The 13446-nt window shown below is 50.1% G+C and overlaps 1 protein-coding gene and 1 long non-coding RNA gene across 5 annotated transcripts in view; one reads left to right on the top strand and one right to left on the bottom strand.

Annotated features, from left to right (window-relative positions):
- Positions 1-10317, bottom strand: part of LOC148383224 (uncharacterized) — a 27754-nt gene extending 17437 nt beyond the window's left edge. Inside the window, exon 1 of the long non-coding RNA XR_015853335.1 lies at positions 9905-10317. This is a non-coding gene — a long non-coding RNA (uncharacterized LOC148383224). The remainder of the gene's footprint in view (positions 1-9904) is intronic.
- LOC148383223 (platelet-derived growth factor subunit A-like) lies at positions 3309-13446 on the top strand. 4 transcript variants are annotated; one of them, XR_015853333.1, is made up of 6 exons: positions 3311-3855; positions 4302-4401; positions 5432-5584; positions 6551-6741; positions 6858-10699; positions 11379-11508. XR_015853333.1 is itself a non-coding variant. In XM_088357527.1 (6 exons), the coding sequence occupies exons 1-6, from the start codon at positions 3787-3789 to the stop codon at positions 12445-12447; spliced, it is 657 nt and encodes a 218-aa protein (XP_088213653.1). In that variant the 5' UTR covers positions 3319-3786; the 3' UTR covers positions 12448-13446. The 4 variants fall into 4 exon arrangements, 2 of the variants coding, with proteins under 2 accessions (XP_088213654.1, XP_088213653.1); XR_015853332.1 differs by having other exon boundaries at positions 6855-10699; XM_088357527.1 differs by lacking the exon at positions 6858-10699 and adding an exon at positions 12434-13446 and having other exon boundaries at positions 3319-3855.

Below are 13446 nucleotides of genomic sequence, written 5' to 3'. Positions count from 1 at the left end.
CGGCATTTGGAACAGCAACGAGCAAAGTCACAAGTGGACGACTGTCAAGTGCCGGCTTTCCGCAAGTTGCGGGAGACCCCGGATGACCTCCCTCCGGACGCTCTCCCTAAAGCCGGCCGGAATGTGTGGATTGGGAGGGGGCCTGTAACCAGAGAGCACCGGCTCCTATCTTTAAGCTCATAATGGACCCACTTCCTGTTGATAATCTAGCGTGTTGTGATCTCCCTTCTGCCTGGGGATTTTGACACTTCATTTGAAGTTCTCAAAGGAGGAGGGGGGGGGGTCCGAGTTCTCGTCCGGCTACCATGATGAGAGAATTCAAATGACATGAAAGGCCTGTCTCGCTCCAATCCCACACGCATACCGTGTGCCCTCTTCTCTTGTGCAACCAAATTTGCCCACTGTTGACACAATGGCTAGATTGTGAGACAAAAAACAAAAGCGAAGCACCGAGGCTCTCACCCTGGACCGCTGCCATGCCACTGCGACGACGCTTTGGATTCAAAGGAATGTTTTCTTCAGGGCTAGCTGAATGGCAGCACAAATGTATAAGTGGTGGGAGCAAACTACGTAGGAATACTTTGGTATTGCCTCGTCTTCACCTTCTGCTCGTCATGCATCATTGTTTTTTTTTTTTTTTTCGGGTTGAGTCGGGTCAGACCTCCAAAAGTTTCTCTACTCCTCCTTCCAAGGCGGCACACACATGTTGAAAAGGTCAGGTCTTGATAGACAACAGACCACCGTCAATTACTCTGCTATTTCTTTCAGCCGCTGGAAGTCCCCTGTTTTCAAACTGCATGTGTATCCCAATTTTTTTTTTTTATAAAGAAGCAGTGTCTAAGCAGGACAGGGGGGTTGCAGCATGTAAGGACTTGAGCAAGTGTTGTAACTTGCCGTCTGTCTGTCCAATTGTGGAAATGTGAGATCACGCAGGTGTGCGCGTGGGCCTTGCGCATGATGGAGGTCCATCGTCGCTTCATACCCGACCCAGGCAACAAGTCTGACTTTGCCTTATCTGCTGCTCCTTTTGAAATGAACTCATTGGTTTTGCCACTGCCGGTGAGTCGTTCAAGGCAGCAGAGCGTTATGGGGCTGCCGTTGAGGCAGGAGTGCTCTTCTCAATGCAGTGCCGCTTTTCTTGGGCGCATCCTTTGCTCCGTCCGTCCCCCTTTTGGAATGAGCTCGGCAAAGCTCCTTTTTGGTGGCTGCACACACAAGTGCTTTGACACATGTTCAAGCACAGGCCCGATTATCAAAAGAAAAACTGCTTTTTGCTCAGTTTCTCTGTCTGCTCCAGTAGCAAATGCTGATTGGGACTGCTGCTTTAGGACGGGAAAAGACGAGCCATCGGTCAAGATTCGTTGAATTAGAAGGAGATACTGTCCAGAGTCCTTCTTAAACCCAGTGAGGGTCCTTCACTTGACCCCGCCTGAACTGAGTCAGGTGAAAAGCTGCGAGCATAGAGCAAACATTGCCCATGCTCTGGCCGCCTCTAACGACTTGCCAGTCGGGTGCCATTTCAGGTTCTCGCCCATTTGCAGTTGCGGTTCTCGCCCATTTGCAGTTGCCCTGAGGATGACCTTCTTGGCAGCCTTGGCGATGGTGTTGTGACAGCACACTTTGACGCATCTGGACATCAAACAGAGAGGATGGCGCCAGACGCTCCAGTCTCTTCCAACCTTCACGACGTTGTAATCACGAGCGTCGACGAGTGAACAAGCCGAAGGAGGAGGCGGAGTGGTCCTCGTGCTAGTGACCTGCTCCTTCTCCCCGGGGTGGAGGCAATGTGCGCACGCGCACGGGTGTGTTTATTTGTCCGTCGCCTGGCAATCCAAAAGGAGGAGCCCCCCCTACCCCACCCCCAGTGACAAATATGAGCCGTCGCTTTCTATTGTGGACTGCGTTATCTGCTTTTATGGCCACGTCAAGGTGTGACTGCCTCGCTCGGGCTCAGAGCTCAGATGATGTTGGACTCAAAAGCGGGAATTGCTTTGCTGCCTTCGACTCCAATTCGTTCATTGGCCTCATATGAACACTGCTGAAATTTGGACATGCTCCTTTCACTGGCTCAAAGAAAGACTTGGTCCATTGACCATCTGTCGGCAAACGTTGTTGGGAAAAACCCCTTTTGGAAATTTAGCTCAAATTAGGACATTGCCACTTCACCCGGATATTTAGCTCAACCTTTCATCTGGGTACTTTGCTAATATTTTTGGACAAGTTGCCCTTACTAAGACATTTTCTAAAATCTTGACATGACGTCTTCACTTGAGTACTTATATCAAATCGGAACACCAGAGCGCAATGTGTGGCCGGCCTGCAGGGAAATGGGAGTCATCCGCACTTCACTCGTCCTCTTCGCTGGCCAGGCTCTCCGCCGGCTCTCCTCTTTACTGTGCGCCGGCGTCTGTAAAAGTCCTTTTATAGGGTTAAAAATGTTTACTCGGCACGTGCTTGCCAGTAAACATGTTGCCTGCAAGCTCGTGAAGCAGCTGAGGGATAGAGTCTGCTTTCGCTTTGTAAAACTTCCAACTTGGTCTCTAGAGAGACTAAGAAATTTCCTCAGAAACAGAATGAATCTTGCGGCAAATATCGGCAATATGCGCGCATATCTTTTTGTACGTTGTGAAATGGAATCTGATTGGAACTTTTAACACGGTGGCCGCCATTTCCGTCCAATATATTGCTTATGGCAAGAATTTGGATTGGGAAAAAGTAAGAAGCAGCAAAGTCATTGTGGAGCCTTTTTGGAGAACACCGAATAACCCGGCACGTGGACCCGACTCGGTGTCCGCCTGCTGCCTTTATCAGTCCGCATCCTCAAGCAGGGTCTGCTAACCTGCCACGAGATGGATATTTTCTTCACCCTGGCAGGTCAGTTAAACAAATTTCGATTTTTAGATGAGTATCTACTTTGCAACACCTGTCATTGCCTTTAAATGAGGAGTTAAACTTCATTGTAGTTGTAGTAACTATAGTTACTACAACTAAAATTACTTATAAGTAATTTCACAGTGCTTCAGTTCATTGGGATACACACAAGGAGGGGTTTTTAAGGAGCAGGCGGTGGTGACTGTCAAAGAACACTTGGCCTCCATTTTTATGAACACTTTGACTTAGTATGCTACTGTCTTAACGTTGGTCATGCATGATGGCATTTGCAAGAGCATTTTGGGGCAGAAGTTTGAGAAACCTGTGTGCGTGCGCGTGTGCGTGTGTGTGTGCGCGCGTGCTGGTGGAGGAAGGGCATGCTCCTTAAATCAGCCAAGTAACTGCCTGCCCTAGTGGAGGGAGACGCGAGGGGAGGCGCAAGTGTTGCGGAGCTGCACGCCGCCTCGCTCGCTCTATATTAAGAAGCCGCTCACACGCTCGCTCGCTCTCACTCCATTTGGATGCCTCGACGCCAACGGACCACTACTTTTTGCCCCCCGCCTCTTCCTGTTGCATTCGTGATTTTCGAAAGGGTTTTTCCTCTGGATTACGGTTTTCTCCCCTTTTGGGAGGTGCGTATGAGGTTGTGAAGTACAAGTGCCCTGCGCGTCTGGCTTTCCTTGGGATTATCACACTTTTTGAGGAGCAGCTGGAGTAAACAATAAACACCAACGACGACACGCGCACACATAACACTTGATTCACGCAAAGGTCGACTGAAGCAGCCCCAAAAGCTCTCGCTTTTTCTCCCCCGCCCTGAGGGGATGGTCGAGGGTCGCCGGGGTCAGGAGCGACTGCGCGGCTCCTCCACGATCGCTTCATCTTGTCTGGGGTTCATTCCAAATTAAAAGGGAAATGAGAGCTGCAATTTACTATTACTACTTCCTGCTGTGGACGACGTACCTTCTGCTGGCCAACGCTCAGGTAAGCAGCCCCAAGAAATAACTATGCGCTCGAGTTGTCCAACCCGCTCCGGTTATTCTGGGCTTTTGTCACCTATTTTGTGTGTAGCCTGAGCCAAGTGGGCAAACTCACGGGTACGGCTCCGGGTGATATAAATAGTCGCCGAGAGACGACCACCAACCAGCACTACGAGTGGGCTTGGTTGTCGAGGCGCCTTTCCTACCGCGGGGGCGAGGGCAACAAAGTGCCGCGCACTTTTGCACGTCTACTGGCTGCATCGCCAGACGGCCTCATGCAAAAACAATTCAATGCAGTATTACATGTAGGTGGGCGGGGGTGTAGGCTAAAATATGAGTGATGATCAACTTAGTATGTCCAACGCGCTTTTTTAACTGCAATTGCCACGCACACGCATCTCTAACTCTTTCTCCCCTTGTCACCACCTCCTCGCGTGCCGGGTGCTGAAGGAAGTGCAGCACTTTCCTCAGGAGCTGATCGACAGATTGTCCCGCAGTGAAATCCACAGCATCAGCGACCTCCAGCGGCTACTCGAAATTGACTCCGTAGGTAAATTGCGCCTCATGAACGTTTGTGACGTGTGCACAACGCTCGGCATGTCCACCTCAGTGTCGAGAAATGTGTTACGTCATGCTCAGCAGTCAGCGTAAATGTTTTTTGGACACACACTTCATTCAACGGAGGCGTGCCACTTCAAACCGTTTTGGACTCCCAATATCGTAGTTGTGCACGTGGCATCAAAGCAAAAATTGCCACAACGCCACGACAAGCGATGCACATACTTTTTGTTTGGTCGCATGTATAACCCTGAGAGATGAGCATTGACGTGGACTTTGGTTGTTAGGACGTGAGTGGCCGATTGCGCATCTTCTCCATTTCAATGACAGACCAGCAAGTGTCCATGAAATGTTTGACTGCACATCCAAATTGACTTGGAATGAATGCTGGCATGAGCGTTGCCATAAAGCAAGGTGTCGCGTTTGGCCTACACTGCACGGGCGCTACTCTCTTGGTAATTGCGTGGGAGAGGTACAAGGCGGCGCGTCACCTTGGGCCTGCGCCCACGCTTTTGCTTTTGCCGTGCTCGCTGGCCGGCCGGCCGGGTTCAAACACGTAGCGCGGGATGACGAACGAATTACGCAGCGTGTTTACGGAGGGGCCGCGGGCGTCTACGCGCACACAGATCGACCCCGCCTCGCCCGCTGCGCAAACACTCACGCTTGGGTCGGCTCGGGATGTGAGGGGCCTTTATTATTTCATTGCACCGTCCTCTGTAATATTCGGGCGGCAACTAAAACAAGCGTTATCAGATGACGAGCCAAGAGGGTGGCTTTGCGGGGCGAAAACAACCGCTCGCTCATTGAGAAAGGTCAAGAGTGAGCAAAACCGGCGCAGGCAAATGAGTGCCGTGCGTCAACGTGCCGACTCAGCCGGGCAGCGCCGACGTCATCGACTCGCAACGTTCCGTTTGTTTCTCGTTTGAAAAGGGAACTCATTTTGATGGTGCTCTGGCGCTTCATTCGGACCAAATGGGGGAGCATTCACCCACGTTAACACCAGCACCTTCTGTTTTGACGAGGTACGGGAAACGATGTCATCGAGGCCTCGGAGCCTCACAAGAACCAGCGCGAGCGACAGCACCGGCACAAGAATTCCTCCCGCCATCCGGCTTACGATGGCGACCTGAAGAGCTCGCAGCTGCATGGCCGCCGCCGCCGCAAGAGAAGCATCGGTAAGACTGGCGCAACGTCGCCGTCGCTACGCACCGACAGCCATTGGCGGGGGATCCCCAACCTGGCCCACCAACAGACGAAATTTGCATCTAATTGACGGTGACCCATGGGAGCCCAAACTTTCTCTCAAAACGAGGCAAGGCGTCCGTTCCGCAGTCGGCGTTACAAATACTTTTGTATTCAAGTATGTGACTGACAATCGAGTATGCTTGATTGAAGAGGAATTAGTAACACAAAAGAGTTTTCACTACGGAATTAATAAAAATGAAAAAAATTTTTTTTTCTCCTGCTGCACTCAAGATCCGTTATATATAAATATCTGTGTCTAATTTATCGTATAAAGTTGGTATAAAATTGAGCTCCACTCAAGACTATTTGCAAAGATTTGTGGGCTTTATGATGGAAGCACAGCTCGTCTCTTTGGTGGACTTTTGATGATATGCGAGACACACGTCAGGAGAGGAATATGTCCTTGAGCGTGGAAATTCCAGACATTCAAGGCGTCAAGTTGCAGCTCGCCGAGACCTTCTGTCACATTTCTTCAGCAAATGTTGAGCACCCGCTGCGATATCTGATCGAGAGGGTGTGTGTGTGGGGGGGGGGGGGGGGGGGGCACACGAGTGAACAAGTGAGAGAGAGAGAGAGAAAGCTTGTGCGTCGTGCGACGTGGTCTGGCCCGATGGCAGCCCGCTCGCTTTTGCTCCGATTTCATGTTGTCCGCTAGGCGAGGTTGAGCATGCCGGAAGCCACTCAAAAAGGGCAATCTCATCTCTCACGTCCGTCCGATTCAGAGGTCTGGCCTCAAGCCCTCGGCAACATGTTTGGGCTCAAATCTCAGGAGAAGACTATTCCAAGCAGCAAGCGCATTCTTCCGAGGCGAGACAAATGAGTCATCAAATAGTCGTCTGCCAAAAGGGCACACCTTGGGCAAATTTGAGATGAGCGTTTCTTTTGCTTGCCCCCAGTGGAGGAGGCGGTGCCGGCAGCATGCAAGACGCGGACAGTGATCTATGAGATCCCTAGGAGCCAAGTGGACCCCACCTCGGCCAACTTCCTGGTATGGCCACCCTGTGTGGAGGTGAAGCGCTGCACAGGCTGCTGCAACACCAGCAACGTGCGCTGCCAGCCCTCGCGCAAGCACCACCGCACCGTCAAGGTAGGCGCCCCAGGCTAACGTACCGAGAATTGCACTTTGCCAGCCAAGGGAAGCTCACTCCGTTCAATGTAAACCTCACTCTCTTCTTTTTTCAAATTTGGATTCCATCTCAGCAGCAGACTTGTAATCTGGAGCCTTTCAAGCGAACTCGGTGACCCCGCTTGACGGCCTGCGAGCCTAAACTCAACCAAACCTTGTTGGTGGCCACATCCGATCTTCTTCATCCACCAAAATCCATAAATGGATTTCTCATGGCTGTCTGGCGAGTCTGTCTGTTTCCCTCTTTGTCTTGTCCGGAAGCCTGGAGGACAGACGCCGCCGTGTCACAAAAAGCCGAGGACTGAAAGGAATTGATTTTGGTTGGGGTGGTGTTAGGGGGAGCGCACGGTTCCCAGAAGCCTCTGTGCGCGTCCCTCTTTTCTGTTCAGCGTCAAGATCACGGACACGCTGGTCTGCTGCAGTATTTATTCGCAGCTTCCGGCAGAGCTGCGGGCAGGCCTGGAACCTTCCTTGCCTTGACACTATTGTCTCTGCTCTCCCATCAACGCAATTTCGGGGCATTGGTGGGCAGCGCATTTGGTACCTGGACCTTACCTGCTGTAAAATACACTCAAACTGTTGTGTGGCCGCTCGCTGTCAGGATTTGTTGCCAAACGTAGGCCACTGCGATATAAAGAGCAGAACATTTTTGGGAAGGGATTTTTAAGCCTAAAATCATGAGCTGGAGCCTAGGCTAGCTGAGGCAGGGGGCAGGGGGTGCTTCCTGGACCCGTTTTTTTTCTTCTGTCCAAAAGCTTTGCACAGTCTCGCTTCATTTCTATTCACGTCCCCTCGGAATAAACGTTCATTTTGTGCATGTATTTGAAACATCCTGCCGCCTGTTTTGCTTCCACCAGGCCATGTCAAGGAAAAGAACACACCCGCTGCCACTTTGCATTTCTCCAAACACACTTTGATTGATGTATTTTATGTTTATGGCTAGCACTTTCGTCCTCCATGCATGCTGTAAAAGCCTGCCCTGTGAATCTGGCAAGACACCAATCATTAGTACGACCAGACTTCAACTGTATGAAGAACCGTTGGCTCTTCTGCCTCTGTGTCCTGTCTTACCCATACACTTGAGTGTGCTCTGGCATTCTACCTACGAATGCCGACACCTCTCTGCTTGTTCTCCCAGCAGTGAAGAGGCTGCGACGTAGCTCAAGCTCATTCGGCTTTAGTCTTGACGAAAGCCAGGATGAGGCACCGCGGACCTCCAGTGAGGCCGATGGATTTTGGAAAAGTAGTCTCTGTATATGTTTGTCTCATCTCATCCCTATGGCGTCACTTTGGAGGTCCTCTGGGGTCACCTCAACGTCAGGGGGAGATTGTTTTCATTCGCTCATGTGTAAACTCCCCCACCGCAGTGTGGGCCGCAGAGCAATGTCCAAGCTCAGGAGTCGCTTGACGACCACCGCGCCGACCGGATGGCTTCAATTACTACCGTATTTTTGGGAGTATAAGTCGCGTTTTTTTTTCATAGTTTGGGTGGGGGGGTGACTTATACTTAGGAGCGACTTATATGTGAAATTATTCACAAATTTTCAAAATTCAAAAATCCGCAATGTAGTGAAACAGCGATAAACGAACGAGGGATCACTCGCTAATTTGAACTGCAACTCAAGGTGTTATTTATGTTATAATTATTCGGATAACTGTTAATGTTACGTCAGGCCCGTTCTCAGCTCCTCGTTTGTGTTTATGTCACGTTAGCATATCTTATCGTTTAGCCTGTTGTTGCTGGTTCATGTCTGTTCTTGGTGTTGGATTTTGTCAAATAAATTCCCCCAAAATGCGACTTAAACTTCGGTGCGACTTATATATGTTTTTTTTTCCTCTTTATTGTGCATTTTATGACTGATGCGACTTGTACTCCGGAGCGACTTTTAGTCTGAAAAATGCGGTATTTGCTTCAGTTTTTCTTTCCTTTCTTTCCTTTCTCCACTCCCCAGCCCCCCGCTGGACTGTGATATGAAGTCATCGTTGTCGACTCTCTCGCTCGCCCTTTCCAGCGGTCTGCTTGGTTCACCTCGGTGACCTTCTCCATTGTTCTGCGGGGGGGGGGGGGGGGGGGGGGTGTTCTTTGATATTTGATCTGGTGCCTTCTGCTGCCCTCCAATATCCACATCTGGCGATCCGTTATACTTGAGGACTTGTCTTTGCGGGCATTGTGGCTCACCTCCAGACGTTTGTTGTCGGGTTGCGTGATAACCCCGCCGCTCGTCAGCCCGAGCGCATGTTGAGACGGGTTGAAGAAGAGGGCAGTGGCAGGTTGTCTCACCTCTTTGCACTTCTCCCTCCACCCTCCTCGGAAGATCGGCTTTTCTTTCTCGCCGCCTCAGTTCCTCTGAACTCTTTCTTTTTGCGAGGCACAAGCTCGTATTGTCAGGCTGGCCTAATTTCCTCGGCCCCAGCCAGTGAGCTGCCCGCTTGGTCACTTGTAATCAATGTATTCTCTAAACAGACCCGCAATTTTATTTATTTTGGCTCCATGTTTTTGTCCCTCTTCCAAGCCTCTTGGTGTACATCCACATCCTCGTTTTGTTTTCCTCCTTGGAAGGCATGAGTAAAACTTTCCCTTCTGTCATCCTCTCATTGGCGCTCAGGGAATTCCCAATTAAAAGCAAGCAGGACAATTGGCTTCACACAGGGGGGGGGGGCGCTAAGCAAAGTGGGTGCATTTCCCAGAGCCCCCAATCTCACCCCAACCCCGCGGATCAGATATCATTCCCCAAGCCACTCCAGGGACTCTTTCTCAGGGCCCCGGCTTTCAGTTTGATTTATACAAAGAGTGTAGGGGCCCACTCGTCGGAGCATGGGGGTCTCTTTTCTGATGTGTGTTTTATGTGGGAAGTCATTGCCTGCGCCGGATAAGGAGCCTTTGTGCCAAAAAGTGCCCGCCGAATAAATCGTGCGTGCCTTCCCTGTTAACACCTTTCACAAGAAACACGGGACAAAGTACGTGGTGCAGGAAATTGTTTAAGCAATGTATGGTTACACCCTCATTCACACCAATATGAAGGCCAAATCCTTTTTTGCCTTGCTGTGGGAACAACAAGTCAAAGAGACTTGATGCAAAAATACTGATCAGTAGGAATTTTGTCAGTTGGTGTTGATGACTTACCCCCTGAAGCAAAAATGGAGTGCGCTATTGTGACATTGTTGGTGCTGACAGTCACTCAAAAAGTTGATCACTCACATCGTCCGCCTGCGCCTAAATAGCCGTCCATTGAGTGCTCAATAGCGGAAAGTCAAAAATGGCAAACACGGTTCCCCGAAAGCCGTCCTGCCTGCAACAACCTCCATGGAAACCTGTGAGTCAGGATGGAAGAGGATTGGTCTCATCTGACACTGTTTTTCCAGGTTAATCAATGCCAGGCCGTCATACTGTTCTCATGTTTTGTTCCCAACAATAAACCCTTGACACGGTCTCCGTGCCCTTATCTGGCTCGTGTTTGCGTTCCTTCGGCGGGTAACCTAGAAACTTGATGTTAATAGGTAACGCATGAATGTCATCCCATCCCATCACAGCAAGCATGCGACAGAGTGACTCGTCGCCCATCATCGTGTCAAGGTTCCATAATGGCAAACGGGCATCTCCCGGCTAGACGCCATTGTCCTCTGTTTGCTCAACGCATACCACCGGTTCTTACTCAGCCCCCCCCCCACACACACACACACACACACACACTTTGGGGCAGCCTCCCTGAGCTTTTACTTCACAGCGTCGGCATGAGTGCCATTGTGCTTTGTGAGCATTGACGTGCTTTGTTTGAACAGACAGACGTGGTACGTTCTCTCGTCTGCCTGACTCATTCCCGCCGAGTAGTGGGCCAGCACGGGACGGAGGAAGCAAGTCTCTCACGGAGGATTGTTGCTTCATATCCTCTCCCGTGCAGTGAACTGAACTTGTGATGAGGTGAAGCAGGAGGATGGCTGGCTTGGGTTGGGTTGCTGTGCTGCAGTGGGATATTGTTTCCATATGCCACCCGGGGGCTGGCTGATGAAGGTGGAAGTTACCTGCCTGTAGCGCACAGAGCCGCCTCCCCTCTTATGCAAGCTGTCTGTACAGCTCCAATCAGGCTTCCAAGCTGAAGGCTCCAAATTCCTGCACTTGTTGTTGCTCTTTGCTACGTTTCAGAAAGGACCGTTCTCTTGCTGTTATCTGTAAATCTCTGGGGGTTGAATGGGGCAGACCCTTGTCCTTCCTAGACCTACACCCCAGCTGCACCTTTTGGGCTCGTCTCTCCAGGGTAGACGCCTTTCAGGACTTGGTCAAAAGTCTTTATGGCCAGGTGTCCCCGTGCTTCTGTTTCAGTTGACATGTCAGGACACGGTGGGCGAGTTTGTGTGTTTGCCTGTAAGCGAATGCTCCAGGCCTCTAGTTGAAGCATACAGTGGCCAGGGGATTTCCTGCTCTGTCCTACCGGGACAAAATCTTTTCCTTGTGCCGTAGAATTGCTCCTGCAGCTAAACGTTGATTCTTCGGTTGATACGGCTTGCGAGGACAGCTCAGATAGCACCCAGTTAAGCGCTGACCTCGGCTGCAGCGTTCTGCTCAACAATGACCAAGCTTTCTCCTCTCCTCGTCCCTTCAGGTCGCCAAGGTGGAGTATGTCAAAAGGAGGCCCAAGTTGAAAGAGGTCTTGGTACGGTTAGAAGACCACCTGGAGTGCGTGTGCACGTCGCAGCATCACGCCGCCGCGGAGCACTCGGATGCAGAAACAGGTGAACCCTCTTACCTGTCTCTCGGCTGCACTTGAGTGAGGCTCTTTTCACTCCCATGTTCGTCTTTGCTCTGCTTCAGTTTGAACGTTGTGTCGTTTTGGGGATACTTTCGTCCATTCCGGCTGATAATCACATGACGGCTCGTCGGTCGGTTTACATTTGTCTCGTGAGTCGCACTCCCGTGCCAATGTCGCATCAAGCAAGCTGTTAGCTTCAAAGTTAACAACTCCAGGAAGCCCGCAATAGACTGAAGGAAATAACTCCAAAAATAGACTTGCTTGCTGTCCATCCCGAGGGACACTAAAGAGACATCGTCCTGCTGCAGCTCCATATTTGCATTGTCCCATATGGCGGAAGCAGTTCTCCGTAAAATGTTTGCCACACGTTTTGGGGAGTCGTATGGGCACATTCAATGCATCAATCAAGTCCAATGGCAAGCCTTTCTGTGGCTTGCATGTCAGGAGAAGAAAGAGGCTACTGTTGTCCTTTGTACACTGTGCTACAGAACAGCAAGATTTCACAGCTTGGCTTTCTCCTCCCATACTTTTATTGTCTCCGGCTGGACCTGCCCGGTTGGTGCTGGGATGAGCGTAGTTCGCACTGAGTTAGTGACGTATAAAACCGATCTGCTGAATAATTTAATCATGTGTAATATTCTGTTTTTCTCACAGTGCAATAACAATGTCATCTTGAGTGTAGTCCAGATAGTTTTACTCTTATGAAAAAAGTAATGACTATTTTCAATCCAATTTCTGTGTTCTATGTTTTAGCCTCCTGAAATAGAAATAATAGAAATATAACCTATTTGTTTTGAATTCTAAGTGTGCGACCACATGGGGAATTCTACCTTATGAGGCTAATTTTCAGCCAAATGTCTCATTTGTGGGTGCGGTCTAACATTTAGCTCTCTGCTTCCCCCCTCCAGTGGACGTGAGGTGAGGACATCAGTGTGGGCTCATCGTTGCCACACAAGGAACTTATACCTTAAAGATGGACGAACTAAGAAACAATGATGCCAAAGGTGCTTTGCAACCCCCCCCCTCCCCTTAAAAACAAATCACATTAAAGATGATCCCGTGACAAAGCAATGGAGCAATGGGAGACAAGGAAAAGCGGCGTCGGTTGACCTCCCTGCGGGGCTGGAAAAGTATCCCGCCCCACTTGGGCGGCAAGGCGACGATGCGGCCACCTGGACGCTCTTTTCAAACTATTTGGACTTGAGGACGCTTGAGAGAACTTGTCCAATTTTCTGCATCCTATTTTTATTATTTCTCTCTTGCGTGTTCTTTGGACAAGGATGTTAGGAGATGCGGGAAAGCCGGTCACAGGAAGATGCTTTATTTTTGCTATGAAATATATTACACTCAGTTTTCATTGGTTGTTGAATGTCCGCATGTAATCCATTTGGGCAAGGGGAAAAAAAACGCTGTCGGAATTGTATGCAGGCAAGTTATTTTTCAGCCATATCACTGTAATGCTGATAAGGACCAGGTCCGCCCAGTCTGCTGTAACACACGCACACACTCACGCACACACTCACACACGCACACACACGCAGAGCAAAGTTCATGAGCGATAGAAAAAGCAGAGCACGAAAGTGGCCCCGAGCTTGCCGTGAGCCCAACCCCGCTTCGGACGCACGTCAAATGGCAACACTTGCTCGCCAACGCCGGTCCCGGCAAGCCACCGTCAAAGCGCCACAACCGGACAAAGTCCAACACTCGTAACCTGGGCCTTATTTATACGCCACCGCGTGTCTCGCCACTGTTTGTTTTTCCTTGCCATTCAAACAGCAACAACAAAAAATGAATTCAAGTGTTTTTGTTGTTGTTGTTTTTTACAAAGAGAAAACACAACAATCATTCCTATTGGATAAAGATAGTGGTCATCCTAACTTATCTATTTATGTTCAACAATAAATCTATTTCTGTTCATAAA

This window comes from Syngnathus floridae, chromosome 17, assembly GCF_059516105.1.
Source record: "Syngnathus floridae isolate MCC-2025c chromosome 17, RoL_Sflo_1.0, whole genome shotgun sequence".
NCBI lineage: Eukaryota > Metazoa > Chordata > Actinopteri > Syngnathiformes > Syngnathidae > Syngnathus > Syngnathus floridae.
The sequence above is the reverse complement of the archived record's forward strand: the minus strand, read 5'-3'. Positions and strand labels throughout refer to the sequence as shown.